At 30.7% G+C, this 27,421-nt stretch overlaps 1 protein-coding gene across 19 annotated transcripts; it reads right to left on the minus strand.

Moving 5' to 3' along the window:
- Positions 1–325: 325 nt before the first annotated feature.
- LOC124953573 (heterogeneous nuclear ribonucleoprotein R) lies at positions 326–27,348 on the minus strand. 19 transcript variants are annotated; one of them, XM_047505106.1, is made up of 13 exons: positions 27,196–27,348; positions 20,342–20,727; positions 19,910–20,017; positions 19,601–19,777; positions 18,138–18,273; positions 13,265–13,470; positions 12,993–13,142; positions 12,775–12,920; positions 12,524–12,639; positions 11,062–11,076; positions 10,002–10,150; positions 6,122–6,287; positions 326–4,555 (listed from the first exon to the last, which is right to left on the minus strand). In XM_047505106.1, exons 2-13 carry the CDS (start codon positions 20,723–20,725, stop codon positions 4,308–4,310), a joined length of 2,001 nt encoding a protein of 666 aa, XP_047361062.1. In that variant the 5' UTR covers positions 20,726–20,727; positions 27,196–27,348; the 3' UTR covers positions 326–4,307. The 19 variants fall into 19 exon arrangements, 17 of the variants coding, with proteins under 17 accessions (XP_047361062.1, XP_047361067.1, XP_047361065.1 ...); XM_047505111.1 differs by lacking the exon at positions 27,196–27,348 and adding an exon at positions 23,406–23,909 and having other exon boundaries at positions 326–4,552; positions 6,131–6,287; XM_047505109.1 differs by lacking the exon at positions 27,196–27,348 and adding an exon at positions 23,406–23,909 and having other exon boundaries at positions 326–4,552.
- Positions 27,349–27,421: the final 73 nt, after the last annotated feature.

The following is a 27,421-nucleotide window of genomic DNA, read 5'->3' on the forward strand; positions in this document are numbered from 1 at the left end:
TATTATTATTATTATTATTATTATTATTATTATTATTATTATTATTATTATTATTATTATTATTATTATTATTATTATTATTATTATTATTATTATTATTATTATTATTATTATTATTATTATTATTATTATTATTATTATTATTATTATTATTATTATTATTATTATTATTATTATTATTATTATTATTATTATTATTATTATTATTATTATTATTATTATTATTATTATTATTATTATTATTATTATTATTAATCATGCGATGGTAGAGGGGGGAATAAGAGATGGATAAGTATAAGTTGATGAAAATAACTGATAACAGTGATTATGAAAGGTAATTCACATACAACTGTTTATTGAGACATGTAGAATACATCTGGTCATACACAAAAATCTTTGACACTTTAAATCAAGCTCCTAGCCCGAAAAAAGGAACCATTTTAACATTGTTTTTTAAATTCGTTATTAATCATTATGTTTAACTACGTCACACTAAAATTAGAGGCAACTTTTAAATTGCGGGAAATTAAAAAAAAAAAGCAAAGCAATTGGTAGATGGATAACTTAGAAAAAAAAAGAAATTTATATATATATATATAAATATATATATATATATAAATATATATATATATATAAATTTGAACAACATGATCCAGTAATGAGATAAGAATTTTTGGTTGTAAAAATTTCTGGTCTATTCGATTTTTGATATAGCCGTGGAGCTGACATGTGGCGCGAAACATAACATGTTCGTTCGTTCGTTCGTTCTGTTTGTTTTTTTTTTTTTAGATGTTTTCTTTTTTCTTTTTCCCTTGTTTCATCATATTTTTTTTTCCTTTTCTTATTACTGCTAAATAACATCACGTCACAAAATGCATATTCGCAGGAATATAATATATAATATATTTATATATAATTAAAAAACACGTCTTTGGGTCGTAATTAACATAAATTGATCGACCCAAAAATCACACAACATCCGCCTGATACGGGCCAACCAAAAAGAGTCAAGTTTCCCAAGGATGTGTAAACCGCGAATTAGGGCATTGGCCGGGTAAAAGGGCGCGTGTGTGGCCATAGCATCGCCAGCCACAGTGGTGCATTATCCTAAATGCGACCGACAACCCCCCAGGCACCCCAGCTGCCACACCGGTAAGAGTATAAAAGAGGAGGTGAGTGATACTTTTGGGGCGCCTTATAAGCCGGGGCGGGGCCAATATCGTAACGCTAGTACCTAGATCAGTCTAAAGTCTCGTCACCGTGAACTGCCTCCGCTTTTGCCAGTTAAGCTTCCTTGCCCCCGCAAGCCGAAACTCTCTATCTTTGCCATTCTACAATATATTTTTTTTCCTTGCTTTTATACCATCATCCTTTACTTACAATTTCGGAGAAACCAGAATTACTTTTTTTTTTTTGTTTTTTTTTTTTTTTTTTTTTTTTTTTTTTATATTGAAATATTATCATGTCACAAAAACCCACTCAGTATGATTAGCAATATCATCCTTATTATATTGTTAATATTAATAGTATTATATCCTCGATATTATGCTTTTATAAATAGGATGTGTGTAGGTAAGTAGAATAGGTAGGTAGATATAAAATACGGTAATTGGATAATGAGTAAAAAGGGGGACAGGAGGAATGAAAGATGGCAATGGTTATTAATGTAATATTTTTGATCTTGGGATTGGTAGTTTTTTTTTCTTTTTTTTTTTTTCTTTTTTCTTTTTTAAACAATGATCGTGAATTGGGGACAGGAAGTAAGAATGGAGAGGAGAAGTTAATGATTACTACTAGATGTTGCTTAAATCGCCAATAACAAAACGGTATCGACGACGACAAAAAAAAAAACTAGACTTAAGTAAAACATGAATAAAAATTAACAAAATGCTCATAAATACGAGGGTTTGCGAGCAATCGATTATCATCCAGACATTTTGTCCATGGTTACGTCTATTTGTTTCATACTTTCGTTATGTGTAAGACCATTTATCTCATGTGCTTTCTCATAACACGATATTCAGATAAATCTTATTCGGGTAGTCAATGGCGGATACACGTCATTATAACCGATTTCTTTCGATCGCATGATTATTCGTCCATCCTACTGATATTATTTCATATCAAATTAGGCTAACGTTATAATACGATAGCCACGTTTCATTAGTGTGCAATTAAACAGCAGAGGTTTGATATGCAGTCGTCCATTATAATTTTCTTTCTTTCTTTTTTTTTCCTTCCTTTTTTCTTTCTTTCTTTCTCTCTTTTTTTCTTTTTTTATTTCTTTATTTCTTTATTTCTTTCTTTTATTTAACTTCGTGTTCGGGGGGTGCGTGTAAAATATAAATTGTTTTGCGTATGCTCTTTTTGTCCTTTTCAAATAATCTCCAGAACAGGGGGTGTCTGGGCTCCAGGGACAGGGACCAACTACAGCCCGCACTTACAACTCTTACTAATTAACTAACAGGCTAACAATAACAACAAGTCAACACTCAAAACGTGTGCTGTATGTGTTCATGCATTTTAAAACTTTTGCGTACATTTTGTAATCCTACTTCGATTCATAACTATAAATCATCAAATTTCTAGCCAGTCAATATCAATCGTTAAAAACATTTTCTGTGCATTTGGCAAAAATAAAAAATAAAATAAAAATAATTGGGCGAACTAACATCTTTTTTTTTTTCTTTTTCTTCTTATTTTTTTTTTGTTTTTTTTATCTAAAAAATTAGAAAAGGTTTCTTCCAGAATTCCTTATCCACTTTCTCTCTTTCTTTTTCTCCCTACTTTTTTTTTTTTTTTTTTTTTCTTAGCCGTCAACGGATTTTTTTTAACTTCCTCTTTTCATTATAAAAAACACATCAACAAATAAATACAAATATAATTTAGATCCGAGTTTTACCCTCGCTATACTTCCGATACTGCCATTGAAAAAATTTACTGTACAAGTGGGTTTTTTTCTTCTTTTTTTTTCCTCAATCATGAGCAATACTTTTGACCAAATAGATCTCTTTTTTCCTTTCTCGTCATAACTATATCTCATAACCGAACGAACCTGGGAGATACCCGCAGAGCCATTGGCTAACAAACGTTTCGCTTTTTCTACTTTCGCAAAGCTTGCCCGACCCTTAATAATAATAGTTTCACTGACTGTACACATTTATAGACCAACAATAGAAGGTCTAGCCGCGCGCTTGGCGCGCTCTACCACTCACACATACGCACACAAAAAAGACACGCTCCTTTTTAAAGGACACCCTTTCTCTTCCAACTGTTATTCGGCCTCTCTTTCTCTTTTTCTTTCATTATTATTATCATCTTTTCTAATCCCCGCTCTATAAGCGAATTCGTTCAAGATTTCACACACATACGTTTATCACATTCTCTCCCACTCATTCACTCGTTAATGGCTCGCGCCTTTCCTATCTAACCACGCCCCTAAACATTCTTCCTCCTTTTTTTACCATTCCTTTGGCGCTTTATGTTTCCTTTTCAATCACGTTGTGCCTCTTACATACACACTTATTTACTTTCACACTGAACTTTTTTGTTTCTTTTCTTTCCTCTCCTCCCCTCCTCCTCCACCTCCTCCTCCTCAAAAATCTCCTCACAACTATAAACTCTATCTAAAACGCACACGTTACTCATTCATCATTGCATAGATTCAAAAAAAATCTAGTCTCATCGCATAATAAAAACCGCAGGCTTCCATGAGTTCTCTTAATTAATACGAGCCATCACAATCCGAATGTCAACATCGCTGTTCTTTAACACTTGGCAGTAAACAATGTGACAATGCAGTAGTGGTACTTAATATTAGTATTAGTATTATCGTAATATAATAATAGTACGGGGTGGGTGGGTGGTCACTCCGATGTAATAATTAGTCCCAGTGGCACATCACTGTACATAATCACAACAACAGCGGGCGATGGTGGTGGCGCAGAGCACGAACTCCGTTATATTTTTTTTTTGTCTTTCTCTCTTTCTCCCTTTTTTTGTTTCATTTTCTTGTGAAAACATTTACAATAATTCCGATTAAAAAGAATTAATAGTACAGATTGATTTCTCTTTCTCGTCGTAAACCTCTCTTCTGCGCTAACTTTTCATTTTTTTCTATACTTCTTTTTTTTTTTAACCCTGCATGCTATTTCTCTCTTTCTCTCTCTCTCTCTTTCTCTCTCTCACTCACTCTCTCACTTTCTCTCTCTCCCTTTCGCACTTTCTATATCTCTTGTGACGCGCTTTTTTTTTGTTTATATCAATATACGTATGTTCGTGTGTATTCACTCACATACACGCAGAAGTTAGCTCCACGATTGATATGAGTCTTGATACCATTCGTGATCATCGCCAGAAACGCCGCCGAGCGCTGCAGATCTTCCTCCAAATCCTATGTCACCGCCACCACCACCACTGCCACCATTCACACTCGCCAATCCGTACGCATTGCCCAGTGGTTGTTGGGCGAGGGGTTGGTTTCCCCAGTTGCTCTGGAAGCGACGTTTAGATTCCCCCTGGTTCTGGTGACCCCCGTCAAATTTTCGTTTACCTGCTGTGAAAGATAATATTTCTTTGTTATATTGATAATATTCGCGTAATGATGTTGGTTTAGGTTCCTAATTAAAAAAAAAAAATATCTAAAATAAAAAAAAAAGAACAAAAAGAATTTTATTTCGGGGGAAGCAACAAAAAAGATCTTTCATGATATTATTATTATTTTTATTTACTGCAAGTCAAATTTCTATTTTCCTCTTCAGAAATTTCGAGATTTTTCTGAATATGAATTTTTTCAGATATAACGCAAATAGGTTTTTGTAAAAAAAAAACAAAAAAAAAACAAAAAAAAAAACAAAAAAAAACAAAAACAAAAAATATGTTAATTAGAATCATATTGCGATATTACAAATAACTATATGATTCTAATTAATATTTTTACATTGTAAAATGAGATTGAATAATTTTGTTTTGTTAATGTAAAAGTATAATTAGAAATTGTTTTATATATATATATATATATATATATATATATATATATATATATATTTAATAATAATATTGGTCCATTAACAACTAACCTAGATTCTTATCAACGTCGGATGGGTAGAATACAGGATGGAAGGAAAGCAGGATAAATCTTTTACTGTAATATGAATCATATGGAATTCCGTGATATTGAATAGAAACGTGCAATCATATTGAAATCAAAATATTATACGATTTTCATCAAAAGCATCTTGCGCTCATTGAAAATCTGTTCATTAGCAAATCTGTAAATGAAGAAAAAAACGCGAATAAAATTAGACATTATTTTTTTAAATTATTTTTAATCTTACTAAATTGCAAAGCTTGCGGGAGCTATTTTTAAACATAATCAAATGAAAGATTCAATGTGTCAATTTACTTGATAGGAGCTATTTATATAGCTAGATACATTTTCTGTAAATTGTGCGATATATAAACAATATCAAAAACGTCCATCTTTTTTTTTTCATTGAATACAAAAATAATAAATAAATGTAATATATAGAATTTAATACTACTATATGTACGAGCATTGTACTACTTTGAACATATTAACTAATGTTTATTTTATAATCCTTATGCGAAGAAAAGATAAGAAGGATATAATCAATACAATAGCAAACTAGCAAGAAGTGCTAATGCTGTAAGCTGTGAGAATATGCGAAATATAATATAAAATTAGTATTATAAATAATAATAATCTTCAACATAAACATATTACTATTCCCTTTCTTATAACACATTTAAATAAAATAAAATTTACATTTCCTTTAAAAACCGATATAAATATAAAAGCAAGTGATCCATACCGATACAATGTTTCTATAATTAATATTAAATATTAATTAATAGTAATTTGATAGTAGGTTAAATGGAAGACATATCTTATATAAAAAAGAAGAGGATTAACAGAAAAAAAGCAAGGAAGGAATAAATGATTCTAGTGACGTTGATTAAAAAATAAAAAAATTAATTAATTAATAAAATAATAAGATGGATTAAACGGAATATAAGATTAAATGAAAGAAAGTATAAGTATAAAGATTATAAATATAAATTAAGTAGATAAAAGATGATACATTGTGGAGATACAGACCATCCTCACCTGGTAAACTTCCCTTGGCGCGGACCCCCCCACGAGCGGCCAGCCGCTGGACCCCACGGGCCCCTGTAGCTGCGGGGTTGCGTCCCCCCCTGACCGGCCCACGGGTTTGCGGGCCACCGATTCGGCCACGTGGCACTACTCCACGCCCACGCCCAGCCTGACCAAACAACACACCCAATTGTTACCCCTTCTGGTACTGATTGTTTCTCCAATTTCTTCCACTCACTTTTCCCTTTCTTAAAATTATCATTATGCATCTTTTTAACACCATCCCTATTATATTTCTGCATTTTATATGTATATCGCATATATCATATATACAATATTGACCCCATTTTTGAGTCTGACAATAATACATAAAAATATATTAATATCCGGGCTCTAGAGATAAAGGTAAAAAAGAGTCAGCTGTAATTTACAGCCGATCTGTTAAAAATAATCTGTTTTATGCAATTATACCAATAGTGAGTGTATACACGCACGAATGAATATTTATACGCATGTATGCACGCATCACTTATGAGAAAGACAGTGATAGTGAAATAGGTAAAAAGGTCATATGGTAGAGACAGATAGATAGAAGGGAAGAGAATGCGACAGGAAAAGAGCTCACCTAATAAACCAGGTCTTACTAACCAAATCTTTTTACATACAGCAGTAGAGTTAGCAGAGTTATCCAATGTAGTAAAGCGATAAAGCGAACTGTATTGGTTGGCGAAGAAACTTTAAGCGACACAACCTACTGCACTGGCAGCTAGAACAAAATTCAATCAAGGTATATTATAAGCGGCAGCAACAACGTTATAGCGGCGTGTTTTAAAGCGTAAGCAAATCAGCATATACTGAAGCAAAGCAAGAGCTATAAGTCGTGTTACTGGTTACACTACCAGTTGTACACAATGTGTATATAATATATGTATATATATATATATATATACCTAATATGTAAATATTAATTTTCCATATACATATATGAATATATATAAATATATATATATACATATATATATTTTTATTCCCTTTTCTACCTATGGCCTGCCACACCAAAAACGCACAACTCAGTGTACAATACAACGTGTTATAATAATATACAACAGCTTTTTAATATGATCAAAATATATCCAAATAGTTTTGATCATTCCTTTTTAGTTTATTCCAATACTGCCGTACACAACTTGCGAAAAACTTTTCCTCCTGCTATCAAATTGGCACATTGAATCAATTGGCTCTCATAGGACCCCAGTGAAGATCCACAAAACGTGATATGACACACAGCCGTTGGAACGGACGTTTATCCATGTGGTAGTTTCTCTACTGCTTTTTTTTTTCTTGGAAACATACAATCTCAAACTCAGGCACCAAGGCACCTTACGACATTTCCTGTAAGAAACTGTATTAAAAATGTTATCGAAGAATTTCCTTTAATAAATACACATTTAAGCGTATATCAACATTCGACATCATTTTTATTGAACGTCTCGTCAACATAACGATATATATATATCATGTATAAGAGCATCTTTTTTAAATCTTATCCACAAATGACTATAATAAAAACGTATCTTAAGTTCTTTCGAATAATTCAAAGTAGTTAATATTAACTACTTTATACAGAGAATAGATGATAAACGCTATTCTGAAAAACATTATTTACATCATCTAATCTGCTATTTGAAGGAACAAAAATAACACGGTTGAGATAGTAATTAAGATAAACCTAAAGAAGATATGCAACCCTAATAAGACCTAAAAATCCGATCTATATATAATATATAAATTTCTAAACTTTGAACATTATTGCTGTTCGCCTATACTTGATTCAATCACAATAACGACACTTGTCTTTGTTCTCTCTCTCTCTCTCTCTCTCTCTCTCTCTCTCTCTCTCTCTCTCTCGTTCTCTCTCTCTCTCTCTCTCTCCCTCCCTCCCTCTCTCTCTCTCTTTTTCTCTTTTCAATACATAATTTAATATTAATTTAAATGACTATACGTGGAAAAAAAACCTTGCTTTTTGTATTTATTTAACAACAATGTATGTACAAATAACGACTAGCAGCTTCTAAGACTTTCTTAAAAATAGTGAGACATGCAAGGGATTTAATCCCTTACATAGAGAATGTAGAATAATGTAGTACATGTACAATGATAAAAGGCAAAACAACCTTGTCACGAAGAAAGCATGTAATAAAAACGAATCCTAATGAGAAAAATAAAAAAAAAAAAAAGGAAGAAAAAAATAAAGAAAAATAAAAAAGAAAAAGAAAAGAAAAGACCAGAAAAGAAAAGAAAAAAAAATTAAAATAAAATAAAATTTTAAATAAAATTGCAAAAATAATTATTCTGACAGAATGTCGATTACGTCAAAACATGTGAAAAGAAAAAAAATAAATAAATAAATGAAACAAAAATTAAAACGATGCTGCACATGAACAGGCCACGAGAATATATGAATAATATGATCATCGAACAAATTTGAAAAGCGACTAGCTACAACGTAACCATGACACGAGGAACACAGCAGCATCATCGAATATAAACACATAACTCAGTGCATTTTGCGTTGCCGCATTAGTGAGACTGCCAAGAGAAAAAGTTGATCGCAATCAATATATAACAATGATGGTACAATTGTAATGGTGTTCACAGGGCGCCCAAGTGCTCCCTTATGGTATTTGGATAACCCTGCAACTTGACATAGAAAAGTATATCATATCCGAGCCACGAGACGCAACGTCGCTGCTCTATTAATTATTATTATTATTCTATTATTATTATTAGCAAAAAGAAATATCAACCGAAGTTTTCTTTTTTCTTTTCGATATATAGATTCGGAGTTTTAGATGACAACTCTATATATATATTATATATATAATATATATGCATATATATGCATATATATTATATATATAACGAGCTCCTGTGTAGAATGGGTTAATAATGCCTACATCTGGAATTCTGCTGAAGTTGATAGTAATGTGGTGGGGTAGTGTTAGGGAACCCTGCAACACTAAAAGACGCTCGGCGAAAGGACAGACATAAAATTCACAAGGTGTTTTCTTCATTTTTCTGTGTTCACTTTAACTTGTCTCTCTCTTTTTTTTTTCTTTTCTTTTCTTTCTAGATTGTTCTAAATGCTTTTCCCGGCTGGACTTTGGTTGAAATTTAGAATGGGTCTACCATGGCTCAGATATGATTTGCAAGCAATTTGACAGTGGCAATGTGTTCGGATTAGGAGGATACGTTAGCGATCGAAGTGCTGGAATATTAGTAGTTGATATGCGTTAGGGTCTAGCAGGATTTAATACAATGCACTCACAGTGGACTATTAATAGCTTTTTTCTTTTTGTTTTTCGTTTTTTTCTTTTTTGGTTTTTTCATGTTTCTCTTAATATGGTTACTTTTATGCTCGTTTCTAAATGCTTGTGTATGTTCTTTTCTTTTTCTTTTCTTTTCTTTTATATCTTTGTTTTGGATCGTAAAAGCTGGAGAGTGATTGCTACTATTGATAATATATATATATATATATATATATATATATACACATATATATACACACATATATATATATATACTGTGGATGCAATGCATTTGATGTTATATAAATTAAAGTTAATTCCAAGTGTACATATCCCTGCATTAGTAGTGAGTTTCATATATAGCTAGGCACTTATCAGTTAGCCAGAGTTAATTACACGCTCAGACAAAATGTTGGGCTGGGGGTAGTAATATCTGGGCAAAAGTAGTAAAGTGGATATACAATAACGCTAGGAGTCCGCGAACACTGTGCCACAATCAAACTACCGCTGATATATCAAAGTAATATGATTCAAGAACAAAAACGACTTTAGAACCATTAAAAAAGGCGACCCACCGGTTGAGGCTGCCTGCCTCTCCCTCTGGCAGGTGGCGGAGGCGGCGCATAATCGAAATAGCAATCTTCGTATCGAAAATAGTCATCGTAATATGGATCACTGTAGCCACCTCGATAATCCCCATAACCGTAATAGTCGTAATCATAATCTATAAAAACACACATTACAAATAGACCCAAATTTAGCCACGATATATCCAATTAGCAACTTACTCAAGTAATGCTGTTTTATGTAATAAAGGCATGCCGGGAAAAGATAATTTTGAAATACTAAATAGAAAATAATGCAATCGCATTGTTCTGCGATTCTTTCAATAATATAATAACAATGACAACAATGATAATAATATAAAAAAAAAAATTAAGAAATAAAAAATAAAAACAGATATTAAAGAACTAAGAAACCTATTAACGAACTATAACAAAACTTAGTTGCAATTCTCCACGCGAGAAACTTTGCAATGATTACCCTACCACCATCACATATCCTGAGAATATATGTATATTGCACAGATCATCGAAAATTGAATGAGTTATTTATAATTTTATATATATATATATATATATATATATATATATATATATATATCCGCCAAAATTAGAGATTTTCGAATTAATATGATTAATAATATTAATAACTTTCTTCATTCTGGCTTAATTTATCCTACTTATGAAAAACGTTTATCCAATCATATGTTAAATGTAAAGTGCTATAAAGGAATGTATTGTAAATGATCAGTGCACATTAAAGCATTAAAAATGTACTGTGTATACAGCATTATTATATGGAGGAACGTCGATTTAATGCGTACAAATAGTAGAGCATACAAATCTGTTAATTTTAATAAAGAACATATATACATACAAATGTATATATTATTTTTTTAGATTGCACTTGGATGTATGTATATATTATGACACTTCGAAAAACGAAAATGATTTTCGATGACCTTATACTGTACGTTTAGATTGGTTATAAGTCAACATAAAAAGAGAAAGTACACAAGACTACCAATGATACTCTACAATGATGCATTCATCATTCAACACCGCGGCTTACCTATTTCCTTGAGAGCTGTAAACAGATTTTTTAATTGATGATGCATACACAGTTAAAAAAGTACACACGCTCACATAAATGAGATAGGGCAAAAAGATCAAATTTCCCTGGCAATGCGCGGGATTGTACACTGTCACAAAATAACTGTCACTCTAGGGCACCATACGAAATAGAAAACAAACAATACACATGCAATTATTTTTTTGGTAAAACAGAAAACAGGTGTCACAGGAAGTGGTAGTGGTAAGGCAATGAGGTGATCCTATTATAGTGCTAAGCTACACTTATACATTCATATGTATTTATATATACATATGTATGTAAATAAGATATAGAAATATTGCAGACATAAATTTTTAATATACTTAATATCACTCATCAAGCATTGTATAATTTAAGTAAACATTTTTTTTTAAATCAAATAGAGAAGTAATAATATAATCATAAAGATAGATAGGCTCAGACTAAATCATTATAATTGATAATGATAACATTACAATAAAATAAATTTGAATGACATAAACTAATTACATTATCTGAGCACTTTCTCACTACAACCTTATTAAATGGAAATATATTTCAATTTGGAAGTTATTTCATTGGTATGATATGAAATTATAATGGGACAAATTACACTAATTTTTCTTGTTAATTTGCTGCATGTACTAAAATTTTGAAATTTTTAATTTACTTAAAGTATCGAAAGCAATCAACCATACATTTTTTAATACATTTACTGCAGAATAAATACTATTGGAAATAATAGGAAAAGGAAAAAGTTGTGGTCGAGGAAATATATATATATATAAATAACTTAATATTAGAACTGTTGAATAAATATTTGTCTTTCACGCATAGGAAAGAGCCTATCATGCGTGTAAAGCCGAAGGTCTGTAGTGAGATAGTGAAAAATCCCCAAAAGCATGCGGGATATTTCAATTAAATATATCATATCAAAAATATTGGTATAAATTTGTATTATTCTTTCTGAAATAAAAAATGTTATAACATTTAACACACATGTAAAAATTTTATAAAATTATTTTCTTGAGTTCTTTATCAAAGTTTTATATCATAATCTATATGTATATAATTATTATGAGAAAAAACTATTTAATTCAGATGATGTTATTGATAAAAAAATTTTCATTTGTTATATCAAACTTAGTATAAATAATATTCACACACTTGATACAACAATTCTTTTTTCAGTGCTTTGCAAACATAATAAAACAATTATTGCAATTTAAGCTTGTTGCATAGAATTTTATCAAAACATTTTTGTAAAATATTAAAGATTGTGTAATTATTTTGATAACATACATATATGTTAAACGGTAATGAGGATATTTAAGTTTTGCAGAAATACTCTTGTGTATTTTACACGTTAATAGTGAATAGGTTAACACAGAAATTCTTGAAATTAATAAATAAATAATCATTGATAGCAAATAGTACTTACCATAATCGCCTCGTCCCATTTGTCCACGCATACCTGCACCAGTGCCTCTAGGACCTTGTCCAGGACCACGAACTGGCATTGGGCCTCCCATCATGCCTGGATGGGATGGAGACCCTCTATAATAAAGAATAAATAGAAACAATAAATAATAATAATAATGTTATATCTGCTTTAATAATCATATAAAATACTTTTTACTAGAATAAAATAAATATTAGAGTATAATACAAAATAAAGAAATAATATCTTACCCGCCACGACTTTGCAATGATTGCATCATTCTTCTTTCCCTTGCTCGAAGAATTTCTTCTTTCTTCTTTTTATCAGATGGAGGCTTAGCTAGTGAAATTTCTATACGCGAACCACCAATTTCTATACCATTTAACTCGTTCATTGCCTAGAACGTGATGTAATTATTTTTAATTTTTATCTTATATACCAATAATGTTAACAGAAAAATGAATATTACCTTTACAGCATTATCCCTGTCTTCAAAATGCACAAAAGCGTAGTCCTTAATTTTCTTAACTCTTTCAATTTTTCCATATTGCTCGAAACATTCTTTTAACTTTTCTTCTGAACAATCTTGCGTTAAATTTTTTACATATAACACTCGAACCTGGAAAATAATTATACATATACATCATTTCAGTTCACAAGTTGTTTAAAAAATCACAAACAGAGACTATAAAATAACAAGATTAAAAATATCTTTTAATGTTACTACAACATTTTACATACTTTGGACATTGTTAATTCATCAGGCTCTTCCTGTGGATCAGCCCAATCAACTATGATATCACAGCCCCAGACCTTGATGCGACCAGTGCTTAGTCTTCGTTTAGCTAATGAGGCTGCTTTATGAGATTCATATTCTAGAAAGCAGAAACCTCTGTTCTTCTTTTTGTCATCTGGTGAACTGTAGATAATCACCTCGGTCAGGCCCGCTGTATGGTGAGAAATCATACAAAACGTATATAAGGTTCATATAAAAAAATAAAAAAAAATAAAAAAAAAAAAAATAATAAAAAAAATAAAATAAAAAAAAAAAAGTACAAAAAAAAAATAAAAAAGGGAAAAAAGAAAAATATAACGAAACAAATAAAACTACTCAAACGAAAAATAGAAACTATACCAAAATACAAGGAATAGGCCGAAAATTTTATTATATTTTTGTATATAATAAAAGACGTAATTATATAAAAAGCAACATAATTTTAAAATTGCATTAAACGTCATATAAATACAAGGAATTTTATTTCTATATTAAAAAAAAAAAGTCAATTTTAGACAAGTTTAGAATTATTTGATCTAGAATAAACGTAATTAGAAAACTTAATTGTTACAATGTAACAATATCAAATATCAACTGAAAAATTCAACAAATTTAACTAAGTTACCACATTATCTTGAAAACTCTACACTAGAAAGCTATGTAAAACATAACACCTATGAAAATATTGTATCATACTTTGAATTAAATAAAAAAATTTTTATCATGTAATTCCTGCTACATCATTACCTTTAGCTATAAATTAGAATTGACATTAACTTATAAAATGACATATTTTCACAATCGTAGAAATACATATTTATTATCAATGTATGAGGCAAGAGAATAGTATAACAATATTATTAATATTTATGTTAGCAGATGATTATCATTATTAATATTTGGGATTTAATGGAAAATAAAATAAGAATTAAATTTACTTTACTAACCGAATTATATAAGAAAAACCTTCTTTCTAAATCATCAAAAAATCATCATATAAGGTAAATGTCCCATATCAAAATATACAAAAAATCTTAAGTGTGTACTCTGTATAAAAATTGTTAGAATAATCATAGATATTTATAAAAAGCCATTGACTGTATATTGTGCATGAAAATGAAGACATGATTATCATTACTATTTAGTTCTTATACCACATTGATTTCCACATAATTTAGTAACATAACATTAGTATGACCTACAATAACTATTTTATTAGACTTCACTTTAACTACTATTTATATTATTTCTTTTATTTTAAAAACAGAATAATTTGTGCTTTTGGTTCACGATTTGAATCTTCAGAATGTAAGAAAAAGAGCTCAAGATTTATTACAGACAATTAACTTTATGGAAAGTTAAAGTACTCATGCGAAATAACTTGCCTAAACATGAATACGAGCAAAACAGATGGTTAAGATACTGTTTCCATAACTGTATATATCTTGAATTTGACTACTAGTTCAATTATTGTATTATAAACTATTTTTCACAGATAAAGCCTAAAAATATTAGAAAGTTAATCTTTTCATCATTTTACTATACTAAACTCATATTGCTTTATAACACAAACACAAAGCCATAAAATTGTGGGTTGAAAAATAGCACACTAAACTGCAAAAGATGTTGTTCAATTAACTACAAAAGGAAAGATTGCAAGCTCCATATATAACCTTTCAGAATATTCTGTAGAATTTTACCACTACGTCGAAAACACCCCAAATTTTTCATCAATAACTTGTCATATTTAATTCAATACACAAATTTTAAAAACCCATGATTGATAATGCAGGTTAAATATTTTGAATGTATCATTAAGTACAAAAATGTCTTTTCATGCTATTAGAATTTTCATGCACCGCACTGATTGAATTAAATACTCAAAATGTCTACCACGCTGGAATTAAAGTCCTTCCCATATATCCCACATGTTTTACACAATGTGGCAATATCATTAAATAAAAATCAACAATCTTATCGCTAACAAATGTTGAATAATTCTCACTATGAATATACATAGATTATAGCATAAATACAAAAATATTTATACTAACTTATATAAAAGCAAGGTATTAGTCTTTCAAAGAAATCCTGATTCAATTCAATTCTTCAAAATAAACTATGTATTACCAAGGTGAGAACAAAATACAGCTATCAATGATAGTAGTTTTACTAAGTCTTCCTTTACTCAAATGAATTGTTAAATAGAAATTACACTTGTATGAAAGTTAAATTAATTAGTGTAACCATTTCTGCAAGATGGCTCACTTCTCCTTCCTCTCAGTTTAAAAGCTTTACTATTATTTGGATAACAAGGCACCTTACACAAATAGTTTTGTATTATGTTTAAGCATAATCCTTAAAATTTTCATTGAATATCTGATATGAATGTTTATAAAATACTACAAGCATCAATTAAATAAGCGTCAAAGTAAGATCAATGAAGATAATTGAAAGATAATATCTTATATAAGATTTTATAATAAAGATAAATTCACAGATGCCTTGCATCCATTATTTTATTATATAAAATACTTAAAAAGAAACTGATTGATAGATTCATTCCTATGCCTCATTATATTATGTTCGGCCCTTTCCTTTCATATATTATTTTTTTAGATCTCCTCTCTGTGTCCAGATTCTGAGATTTCATGCAAGATACATACTCTCGCACATACTCACACACATACGCACACCGACACACACACACGCACACGTAGAATATAATCACGAATTAAAATTGTTTCATCAATTACTCATCTTAAAAAAAAAAAAAAAAAAGGAAAAATTAAGGAAAAAAAAAAGAAAAAAAATGTAAACCATTCATACAAACTTCAACTTGAAACCAACAACTCTGCGTTAAGGAAATAAATTTAATAATCCACGATATGCAATTGTGCTCCTATGCGAAATATTGTTAAATTATTTTATAAGTGTACTGTGGATATTATGTAGGATACGATGACTGTATTATCATTTAACTAGATCTGTGAACCATACGCCATACTTTGTCAAAACAATATCACATATGTCCCAAAACCAATTAAATCCCTAAACTGTACTTAAATTTTCCCAGAAAAGATAAAACAATATGAACATCATCTTTAGTAGGATTAATTATCTATATATGGGCTCTTTTTATTAAACACACACTGGATTCAGGAAATATGACTTCAATGAATTGGACTTTTATGAAAACACGAAATCTATATTTTTATATTTAAAAATTGCTAATATTTTTAAGCGACATTCATGAATGTTATGAGTGATAAAAAAAGATAGATATGACAGATGAAAAGAAAAGAAAAGAAAGAAAAAAAAAAAACACAACCAAAAGCATAGTCATGTGTTTAGCTAGTTATAAATAATATTTGTTTGTTGCTTTAAAAAAGAAATCAATATTATGTAATTATTATACGACGTATTCCTATTATTTTTAGAATAATTTTGAACAGCTTCAAAAATATAAAGTTGTCTTATTCCCTTGGTTGTGGGACATTTTGTATTAAAAATTTTTTTCTCAAATATTTTATCCATATTTACAATGTATATAAGAAATGAATGATATACCAATAAAGAAATTATTAATTTCATACTTGAAGAGTTCACATTTAGCTTAAAAATAAATTTAGGTAAGTGTTATGAAGGTAGATTTTTTTTACCAGCATTACCACACTGAAAAGTATATAAACCTTTCAAAATCGAATAAAAATTTAGTATTAAAAATACCGATTTGTTCAATTTTGTAATTATATAGTAATGCAAGAGGGCTAGACTTGACCCACCTGGCACCTCTGCTACGAACTGGATCAAGACAGCCAATCATTAATATATAAATATTTGTCCCTTCATCTCTCCCACAGAACTTCATTTGGTTACTGCTTGCTGATTTAAGGACAATTGTCAACTTACGTGCGTGCTTTGTAAACTCTTCGAACAAGTCATCTCGGTCTCGATTCTTTGGAATATTTCCCACAAACAAGCGGTGATTGTTATAAGATACGGTAACACCAATCTTTTTCCCTTTCCGAATCTCATAATCATTCAGCTGTAAGAATAATGTGGAAGGAGAGTGCCAATTAAGCTTGCCTTTTATAATTTCACCTGCTTATTGGCTGTCTGAATGTGGGATTTCATGAAGCGACCTTCAGGGAGATTGTACAGAGGACTAATGAAAATTTTATGGGACTACAGGATGGAAATAAATTTGAGGATTGATATTATACAGGGTGGGTGGGAGTGCCTGTCCGTTTGTTAGCGAGTCAAACGCCCCAGCGGTCCACGCAGGTCTCCCATACCCCCATGCTTGAGGCTTAGTCATGAATCACATTTGCATATTGCGAATTGCAATAACACAGCACAGCATTTTTTTTCGTCGATTCAAAGAAATTCTTAATCTAATGTATAGCTTCCACATTTTCTCTTTCCATTTCCTCGCCTCTTTTTGAACCTTCCCAAAGAGAAGGCAAAGAAGCACTATATAAGTTCGATGAAGTAACCAGATGCAGAAAGTGGGAATGAGGTGGCAGATGGATAGTAAGGTTCCGCGTGTATAGTAGGAAGCAGATAACTCATAACTCAACCTAAATATGCGAGGAAAGAAGACTTGGACCAGAGAGGTGTTACTGTTCACTAATAAACCGAGAGGCAAGGAGACTGACCAGATCTGAAGGTGCCGCAGGTTTTGTAGATCACACAGTCGCATGATCGTTTGGATGCTCCATAGTTCCATACCATCTACAACCACTACTTAAAAGCTACCACTCTTAAGTTACAATACAGGTAGACAGGTAGGTATAGGTAGGTAGGTAGGTACACACTCCTCGAATTTCACTTTACCTGTTAATTTACCAAATTCCTCCAGGATCTCCTCTTTGCCTTTTGACTTTGGTATGTTCCCCACGAAAAGTCGTAGATTAGGAACGCTAATGTTTACTTTCAGATTCTTGCCGGGTTTTATTTCGTGATTATCGAGCTGTGGGATGAAGAAAACAGACACATGCCTAATTTTGTTCCAATGATACAATTTGAGTGGTTAAGTAATTACGACAAATGGTAGAATTTGGGAAGAATTTCAAAATGTGCAATTTAGTAAAGAAATTAACATGGCGTAGATCCATGAAAGCGAGAAAGTGGCATGCGCTTTGTCGCTCGAGTCTTCACAATATAGGAAACCGGCGTTCATGTGCTCCTGTAAACAAATTTTAAGCCTACCAATTTTTTTTTTAAATTTTGTTACAAAAATTGTCACTGTCCAATGAGTTTTGACCAATTAGTAAATATACCCCTAACCAATTAGACTTCAAAAGACACAGTTTTTTTTTCTTTTTTTTTTTTTTTTTTTCTTTTTTTTTTTTTTTGTTCATTTTCATTTTCAGGAAGGTTCTCCACTCCCAATTTTGCCCACTGAGCAAAGAGGAGAGCTGGAAAAAGAAACTTATCCGTAGGATATAATTAATATACATTTTTCAGTGTTATTTGTATGTTGGGATAAGTTGGAAATAATTGTATACTTAAAGATGAATAAATGGTCAGGGACATATACATAAGAAACAGATATGTGGATTGTTCCTAACAAAAAAGAAGTTAAAATTTTAGATTATGTTAAATCACATGTTTGAATATACCACTACAAGGAAAATTAAGAGGTATGAAGAACACAGAACAAGCCACATAGGGATATGATAATAGTCGTTCGAAATGTTTAGTGATTTAAATAACTATATAAAAGCTACATGTGTATTAGTAATATCACGTCGACACCTCTTTAATGTTTTATTCATTAAATATGATTACTTTTAATATAACTAAATAAATAATAGAAATAAAAAGGAAAGAATATGTAATAAAGCATTCAAATTTGATGTGATATAATGAATTATTTATTATATATATATATAATATTATATATATATATATTTAATTATATATATATATATAATTAAATATATATATATATTTAAAAAAAAAAAGAGAAAAAGAAAAAAAGGAAAAAAGAACAAATATATATATGATGCATATATATGCACACAATATATATAAACATTTTTCAGAATTAAATAAAAGCTACTAATATGATTCATACAACAACAAATTCATAAACATTTCGAAAGAACACGTGATTTGGTAGCAATAACAATTTTGTAACATTTCTAAAAATGTTGTAAGAAAGGAACAAAAAATCCAATATCCATAGCGGCATGGTATTGACTGGAGCAAAAAAAAAAATAACCAATTTGTACACATTACGAACATGTACCTACACAATAGATAAGGATAATAAGGAAAAAATATAAACATACCTCACGGACAGCCAATTGAGCAGCATCCCTGTTAGTGAAAGTGATAAATGCGTATCCCCTGTTGCAACCTGACATAGGATCCATCATCAGTCTCAAATCCCAAATTTTCCCACATTTTTCGAACAATGGTATTAATTCATCTTCATACATATCTTTTGGGATTTTACCACAAAACACCTTTATAGAAATAAATATAAATTATTATATCACAAATAAATAGTGTAATATTTAAATTTTATTTATAATAAAAATCAATGCAATGATATTTTATCTATAATTAAAACTTTTATATTAAAGAGAAAAACTTACTTCACAACCAGTTCCTGGAGTCGGGCCCTCCCAATTTGGTGGCGGTCCGCCATATTTTCTTTGTCCTGTTGTTACATCCAATGGATAACCAGTTCTTTCAAGTATCATCTATAATTATAATATCAATTAATGAAAAATATAATTCTATTGCAATTTTCTTTTATTAACCTTTCCGTTATGGCTGAATTTTGTCCACAGAGTGTAATATCTAATACTTTTTTTTATTATACAAATTGTTGATATTATATTGATTTCTTATTTAAGTTATATCAAATTAATGTAGAAAAAAATATGAATAAATATACATCAGATTAAATAACATTCGTTACTATGAAAATATAAAAATATGCTATGTTCATCTAAAATTCTTAATTCATGTAGTATTTTGTTAAGTGATAATAGTCACTTTCAATAAGGAAAGAATTAATTTACCTTGATTTTATCCTCATCAGGTGCTTTAGATGTTGTACTTGTACCAGTACCTTGACCAGCACGACTTTTTTGCCTATATGTTTTCATTACGCCACAAAGAAATGCTGATTTGTTAGACACATGTTCTAAATTCGATTCAAGGAATTGTGTGAGTACATTTAAAGCTCCTTCAACTGGAAATTCCTTCAATGCATCCAATGCCCTTTCATCCAAATCCACATGTGCCAGTTTTCCTGTCTTGTAAATTTCATCGAGTTTGGCAGCCACTTTTTCATCTAATCCATATTGGATTAGTTTTGTATAATCTTCTGTCCGTTCTGTATATTCCATTTCCTCCTTCGACTGCTTCTCTTCCATTTTTATTTCCCCATTTCCTTCGGCCATAGCTACAATCCAAATATTTTCAAATTAGAAAAAAAAAAAATTGTACAAATATCAATACATAAAATTCACAAACGAAATAATCACAGGCGAATAATATTTACAAAATAAAAGAATATGAGAATATAACTAAAATTATAAAAAAGAATATTTTTAATTTCTAATAATATAAGCATTTCTGTCCATAAACTTTCAAACAAATATTTCAATTTAATGACAGAAACTATTGAATTTAATAGAAACACACACTGTATATGTAATAAAAGCTTGTAAATATTAGTACTAACACCTGTGCTGGCTTTCTTTTAAAAACTTCACAATATTATTATTTATACAATATAAGAATACTATCAATAAATTTAAAACAAAGATTTTTCATAAGTTCGTTAATCATTGTTATTCTAATATATTGCTAGAAACAAAGATATAAATATAATAACAGAATGAAATAAAACCATCGAATATCTTTGTGATAATAATATCATTATTATATTTTTTTTTTTGTATCTAAATACTGTAACATATAATTCTTTAAATAAAAAATAAACAATTTTTTCTCATAATGCGCTCCATGTATATTCAAATAGAGTCATAATATGTAAAAAATAATAAAAAAGATATATATATATATATATATATATATATATATATATATATACACTTACATGTGTATGAAAAAGGAATAAAAAGTAAGACGAAAAAACAATAACATAAAAAATAAAAAATCCATACAACACCGAAACGCGGATCGATGAACTAGAGATACATAGAATTTTCCCGCGCTAACATATAGATCGTTAGATAAGGTTTCAAAGGATGATATATTACAATGGCGGTTATAACTTCGTTAATGGAAAAAATTCAATTTGATTTTATGAATTTTCCATCGAAAGATTCACAATTCACATAGGAATTACCGAATCATTAATTGTAAAAAAAAAAATAGCATGAAAAATATGACCAATTCAATAAATAAATTCCAATCAATGCGGTCAATTCATTTCTAAGATCCTCACTATCACTAGGAAAGATAAGCGCGCACAAAATGAAACGATTATAATTTTTCATAGGCATTCGCCGGCCGGCAATGGAGCTGCATCCACACATCTCGGTGAATGCGATACACTTTTGCACATCCGATAACACTTACTTCGTCCGTCTCGGAACACAAGAATTTTTTTCTATTGCACTTTTTTAATTTCTTACAATAATATAATGGAATGTAAAAATCGTGCTTTCTCGTTATCAAAAAGCTTTACGATTTACCTTAGAAAATAAACGAATGGTTCCCCTGAGCGAGGAAATGGCGACAGACGTCAACGTGATTGCGGACTACGGGGTTCACAAAACGACGCGCAAAGATACGCTCGAACCCAGCGACACGAGGTTGGCCATTTTCTTTCGGGCGCACTCGTAAATTCTGATTGGCCCGTGCGAAAACCGTGAGAAGAGAAAAAGTTGAGCCGTACGCTCGCGAAATAACGAACCATGGGTGACGGGTAGTCGGAGAAGACGTTACTCGCTTTCAAAGCCGTGTGTGTTCACATAAAGAACTTCTGTCTAATTTCCTTTTACAATTTCGATCGAAATTTTAATACGGCGCGTAAATTATTCACGTTGAAAATTGTTAATAGCATGCAACAACAATGTTATTAAAATCAATGACGAATTAATTTCTTATATATGACTTTTCTCTCTCTATCTCTTTTTCTTTTTTATCAATTATTTTTTATTATAACATTAAAATATCAAAATGTAGAAGCAGTATTATATTATCATTTATTTATTTCTTTTACCTTCTATTAATGAGTTAGAATTGAAACGATACTTTTCAATTATCAACACGTCTTATCTGCTTGCAAATGCACTTGTTCTTTTTTCAAAAAAATAACAAAAAAAAAAAAAAGAATATAACTCGTTTATTTTTCATTTCATAACAAACTGAAATTATTAGAAAATTTAAGATGAATACAAATACGTTCATGGTTTTGTTTCTATTTGATCGAGTACAGAAAATGGAATGAAAGTGTGCAATTCGCGTATTCTTTAACAATATTTAAGGTCAAAACAAAGATCGAAGAGATGAATAGAGAAAAATTCTAAAAATTACTAATGATCCTTTTTTTTTTTATGATGAAATCTACGAATATAATTTATATAAGTCTGCAATTATGTAAATTTGAAAGAAAAATTATTTCCAAGGAGATAGATATTGAAATATAAACATATAGGCATATATTATTGCATTACAAATTATTACACAAAGTTTTACTTTTGATAAATAATCATCATTTGAAGGAACTATTAAATGTTCTCCCTTCGAAAAACGATAATTACGAGATAGGAATTTGCCACGGTCGTCTTTCTCTTTCTCTCTCTGTCTGTCTCTCTCTCTCTCTCTCTCTCTCTCTCTCTCTCTCTCTGCTGCTACGACTCGCGCGAACGCGGGCGAGCAGAGATAAAAAAAAAGAAAGAGACAGCATCACAAGGCGAGGATCGAACGATGCACTCCAGCACTATATAACCTCACGGAGAGACGAAAGCGCCACATATAGACAAAAAAAAAGCAAATACGTGAGCACAGCTCTTGGCAATTGCACTCTGTTCGTTTGAAGCTGCTGATAAGGGAATAAATAATATTATGGAAAAAAAATAAAAATCATACAATTAAAATGATGTGTACCTGTTGACGGGATTGAAACTCTTCACAATAACTAAATTTTGCAAAATGCGTAAAGCGAAGCACCAAATTAGAGAAACAGACGAACACAAAAACAGTCACGATCTTTTGCGAGGTATGAAATTCATAATTATCAAACACCACAATCGCGACGCGTTTCACGAAATATATATATTATATCGTTTAACACACTTGGACTCCTTTGTTTCACCGCGCGAATGAACGAACGTGCGTGTAGTAACCGACTAAACACAAAGTGGATGATGGTATGTACCCAAATGTGGACGTTGGTTACAGCAAATTTAGTTCTTGTAGGCACTTGCGAAATTCTGATAATATTGTAACGGAGATGGTAAATGGAGTTGTAAGGCCCGGGCGCAGAGAGTTTTGATATCGTGTAGTGCCTACATAGCCGTAATGCATAAATTGGACTGCCTCGCCGATGGAGCGATGCAGTGGTGCAAGCCCCACAAAACCAAACCAGTTTGCTTGCTTGCTTGCTCGCTTGCTTGCGAGTTGCGCCCCAATCCAATCCGATTCAACCTCTTACCTCTCTCTTCGCGGCACAGACGAGCCCCGCCTTAGAGGCCAGGGCCGTCGCTACCTTTTTACGATCCCTACATATTAAATATCGATCGTGCTCCAACCATTTCCAACATTTTTTTCAACTAAATATTCACAAAGCATATCGTTAACGTTTACAGCGTTAAGATATCAAGTTAAATCTTTTCAATATGCTTATCTTAACCTAACTTTTCTTTTCTTTTTTTTTTTTTTTTTTTTTTCTAATAACGTTTATCACCGACAAAAAATTGTTACGATCAAAAGAAAGATTAAATATTCATATCATCTTGTAAATATATATGAAAACTTTACAAATTGGACACGATCGGACAATAAATAGATATTCTTAACATACATAGTAGACAGATACTTTAGTTTGCATTTCGTAATGTATTCCGCGAGACGATTTGCTTCGTCGATAATACTTCGGTGAGCACGTTGACCCTTTTCGCGCGAATCGCGAAAGATCGTGTCTTCGACGTGATATATGTACGTATTTACGTATGTAGGGGGAAAAAAAAAGGCAAGCTATAAAATTCTCTCGCCTTGTTATCTCGTAATATGAAAAATATATATTCATCATCAATGCTACACAAAATGATTTGCGAAGGCATAATTAATATTCAACGTTGAAAGAGATTCATATTACGAACGGTTAAGGGGGAAAAAAAAAAGGAAAAAAAAAAAAAAAAAAAAAAAAAGAAAAGAAAAGAATTCGTCGGTGAATCTTCGTTCGTCGTATCTAAAAAGTATGAAATGTTCTTTGTGGTTACGTCTAGCTCATAAATCGTCGTCGTTTGATATGAATTCTCTTTTCGTGCGTGTATGTGTGTGTTTTGAATAAGCGCGTTAACCTAATACAACGCATACTGCCTTTTCGAAAATGTGGCAGGTGAAAATAAGACAATGAGGTAAGCTCCCCCGCGGTTCAAGGAACGAACGGGGCACACGTTCGAAGGGCAAAATCTACTTTCGACGAAACTGCAGCCGGAGCAAGGTCAAAGGAGACACGCGTAGTACGATCGCGCGAACGGTTTTCTCTCGTGGGCTACGTTAAGGTGCGTTTGGACTCGTTCGACGACCGTGCAGTATATGAGAGAGGAGGCATGCATCGTTGGCCCAGGCCCGTAGCCGGGACCTTTAAGCGGAAGAGGTTATACACGCGTCTACCGCCGAGGGGCTTCGCGGTTTTAACAGAAAACGACGCTCGTTGTTTTATGTATATATGTACATATATATGTTATATATATGTATAGATTTGAAAAATATCTTATAATTTTATCTTTTTAATATATATATATATATATATATATATATATATATTCAAATTGAAATATCATTTAGAAATTATATCGATTGAAAAACGAAAAAAAATTATTAACTTGTCTGTTCTTGAATTATAAGTTGATAACATATATATATATTATATATTATATATTATATATATAATATATATATATATATATATATATATATATATATTGAGAGATAAAAAATAAAAATAAAAATTGATATTCGTGCTGGATTTATTTTCGTTAGTATCCCAGAAAATGAATTCTAGCTAGTTAGTTACGCAATCTAAAAGTGCACGTACGTATGCAGTGACTAATATTTTATGCGCATCAATATATGTATATATGTATGTTTCATGTATATGTACTTTTTTTCTATCGAAAAGATTTTTCTGTTCTACTATTTAAAAATGATTCGAAATATATATATATATATATATATATATATATATATATATATTAATAACTATAATGTAGTCTAAAGAAATATTCGATGAAACTTTCGAAACAATTTTATTATCGCGAATAATATTAGATATAATGTCAGAACGTTTGCAAAATTCTTTTGTTATTTATAACCTGTTATTTCACAATTGATGAATGGTTATTAAAAAGTTCAATGAAAAAATGAAAGTGTCGTTGAATTAAAATTAACTTTTACATTAAGGTAAAAGATCGATGTCATTGATAAATTCTGGATGTTAGGTTCTTTCCATATGCGAAGAAGGGTTCGAAGCTAACCTTCGTCCAGTTTCGGCTACTTGACCTACATACATCGTTCCTACGTCTTTATAAGAAAATTCTATCAAGTTATTTTTTGTCTTTAATTAAAAGATAAAAAATCAATCGAAATCAATTTTTCTTTTCTTCTTTATTTTTTTCTTTTTCTTTTTTTCCCCTTTATAAACGATCGAGTTATTTCTTTCAACTTGCAATTTCGTTTGCAATTCTTGTAATATTTCATTATTTTCTCTTTAAATTTTTTATAATTTTTGATTAATAATTATGATTAAACGATTTTATAAAATATTTTACTAAAATATTGTACTATAAAGGTGGTACAAAAGAAGAAAAAAAAGAAAAGGAAATTAAAATATAATCAAATGTATATATCGAAGGTTTGATATAACCTGTATTCGAATGGCGTCGATTTTTGTCATGCAACATCTTGCAAACGACATTACGCGTAACTCTTTGAACGCTGCATCGGGCGTATGTACAAAATAGCATGTTGCCTGCCACATGTTGCGCATTCCTTGAACAAGCCCCGGTGAACACAACCGCCTCTAAGTGCGATACGAAAGAACGCTTAGCGCAAATAAAAAAAAGAAAAGAAAATAAAAAAGAAGACGAAAAAAATATTAAATAATTATCACTATAATTAGAAATTACAAAACTCAATTAAAAAAAAAATCAATTCAGAAACGATATAAATTAAAAATTTATCGTTTAACGAACGATAACTTCTTGTCTACTGCAAAGAAAAAAAAGTTATTCCCCATCTAATAGATTAATTCTATAGATCTTTCGTTTTATTCGAAATTAACAAACGTTTAACGAACTTCGTGCGAGGTCAAAGATTAAAAAAAAAAAAAAAAAAAAAAAAAAAAAAAAAAAAAAAAAAAGGGAAAGAAAGAAAGAAAGAAGTTTCATCGAATGTATTATAAAAGGAAACAATTTCTAAGAAGAGTTAAAACAATTCATTTATCGAATCTACAATATATTTTCTTGGTAAGTTCATTATCGAGAGAAATATACGTAATGAATAAAGAAAGATAATATTTTTTTTCCCTTCTTCTTTTCTTTTTCCCGATAAAAAACGTTTTATTACTTTATCAAAATTATATTGGCTATATGACGTCCGCGATTTTTCGTTGCGATCTAGCGTTTATAATTCTAAGGAGTTAAGAACAGGGCACGAGGGTCAAGGCACGTACCTGAAAGCAACCGTAGGCCGTCCGTCTGGTCGAGTCGTGCACTCGCGTCTCACCGTGGATGAAGAGGAGGGAAAGAGACGGACGGGAGTGCTCGCACGCTCGTTCGTTCGTTTCGTTCGTTCGTTCGTTCGTTCGCTCGCAGAAACCTGTTCCCTCGGAGCTTTTCTACTTTCCTGTCGATTATTTTTATCTTCCAAATCGTATTGGTCGTTCTGCCGGAAGCAGC

Source organism: Vespa velutina, chromosome 13, assembly GCF_912470025.1.
Source record: "Vespa velutina chromosome 13, iVesVel2.1, whole genome shotgun sequence".
Lineage (NCBI taxonomy): Eukaryota > Metazoa > Arthropoda > Insecta > Hymenoptera > Vespidae > Vespa > Vespa velutina.

Bases quoted from the DNA above. Each gene is read 5' to 3' on its own strand.
- LOC124953573 (XM_047505106.1), bottom strand. From the start codon at position 20,725: ATGGCCGAAGGAAATGGGGAAATAAAAATGGAAGAGAAGCAGTCGAAG. The intron at 13,471-18,137 runs GTAAAGTGAAAT...CTCACCATACAG, and splicing joins GGAATTTGGTAAATTAACAG to CGGGCCTGACCGAGGTGATT. The intron at 12,640-12,774 runs GTAAGATATTAT...TCTTTATTATAG, and splicing joins TCATTGCAAAGTCGTGGCGG to AGGGTCTCCATCCCATCCAG.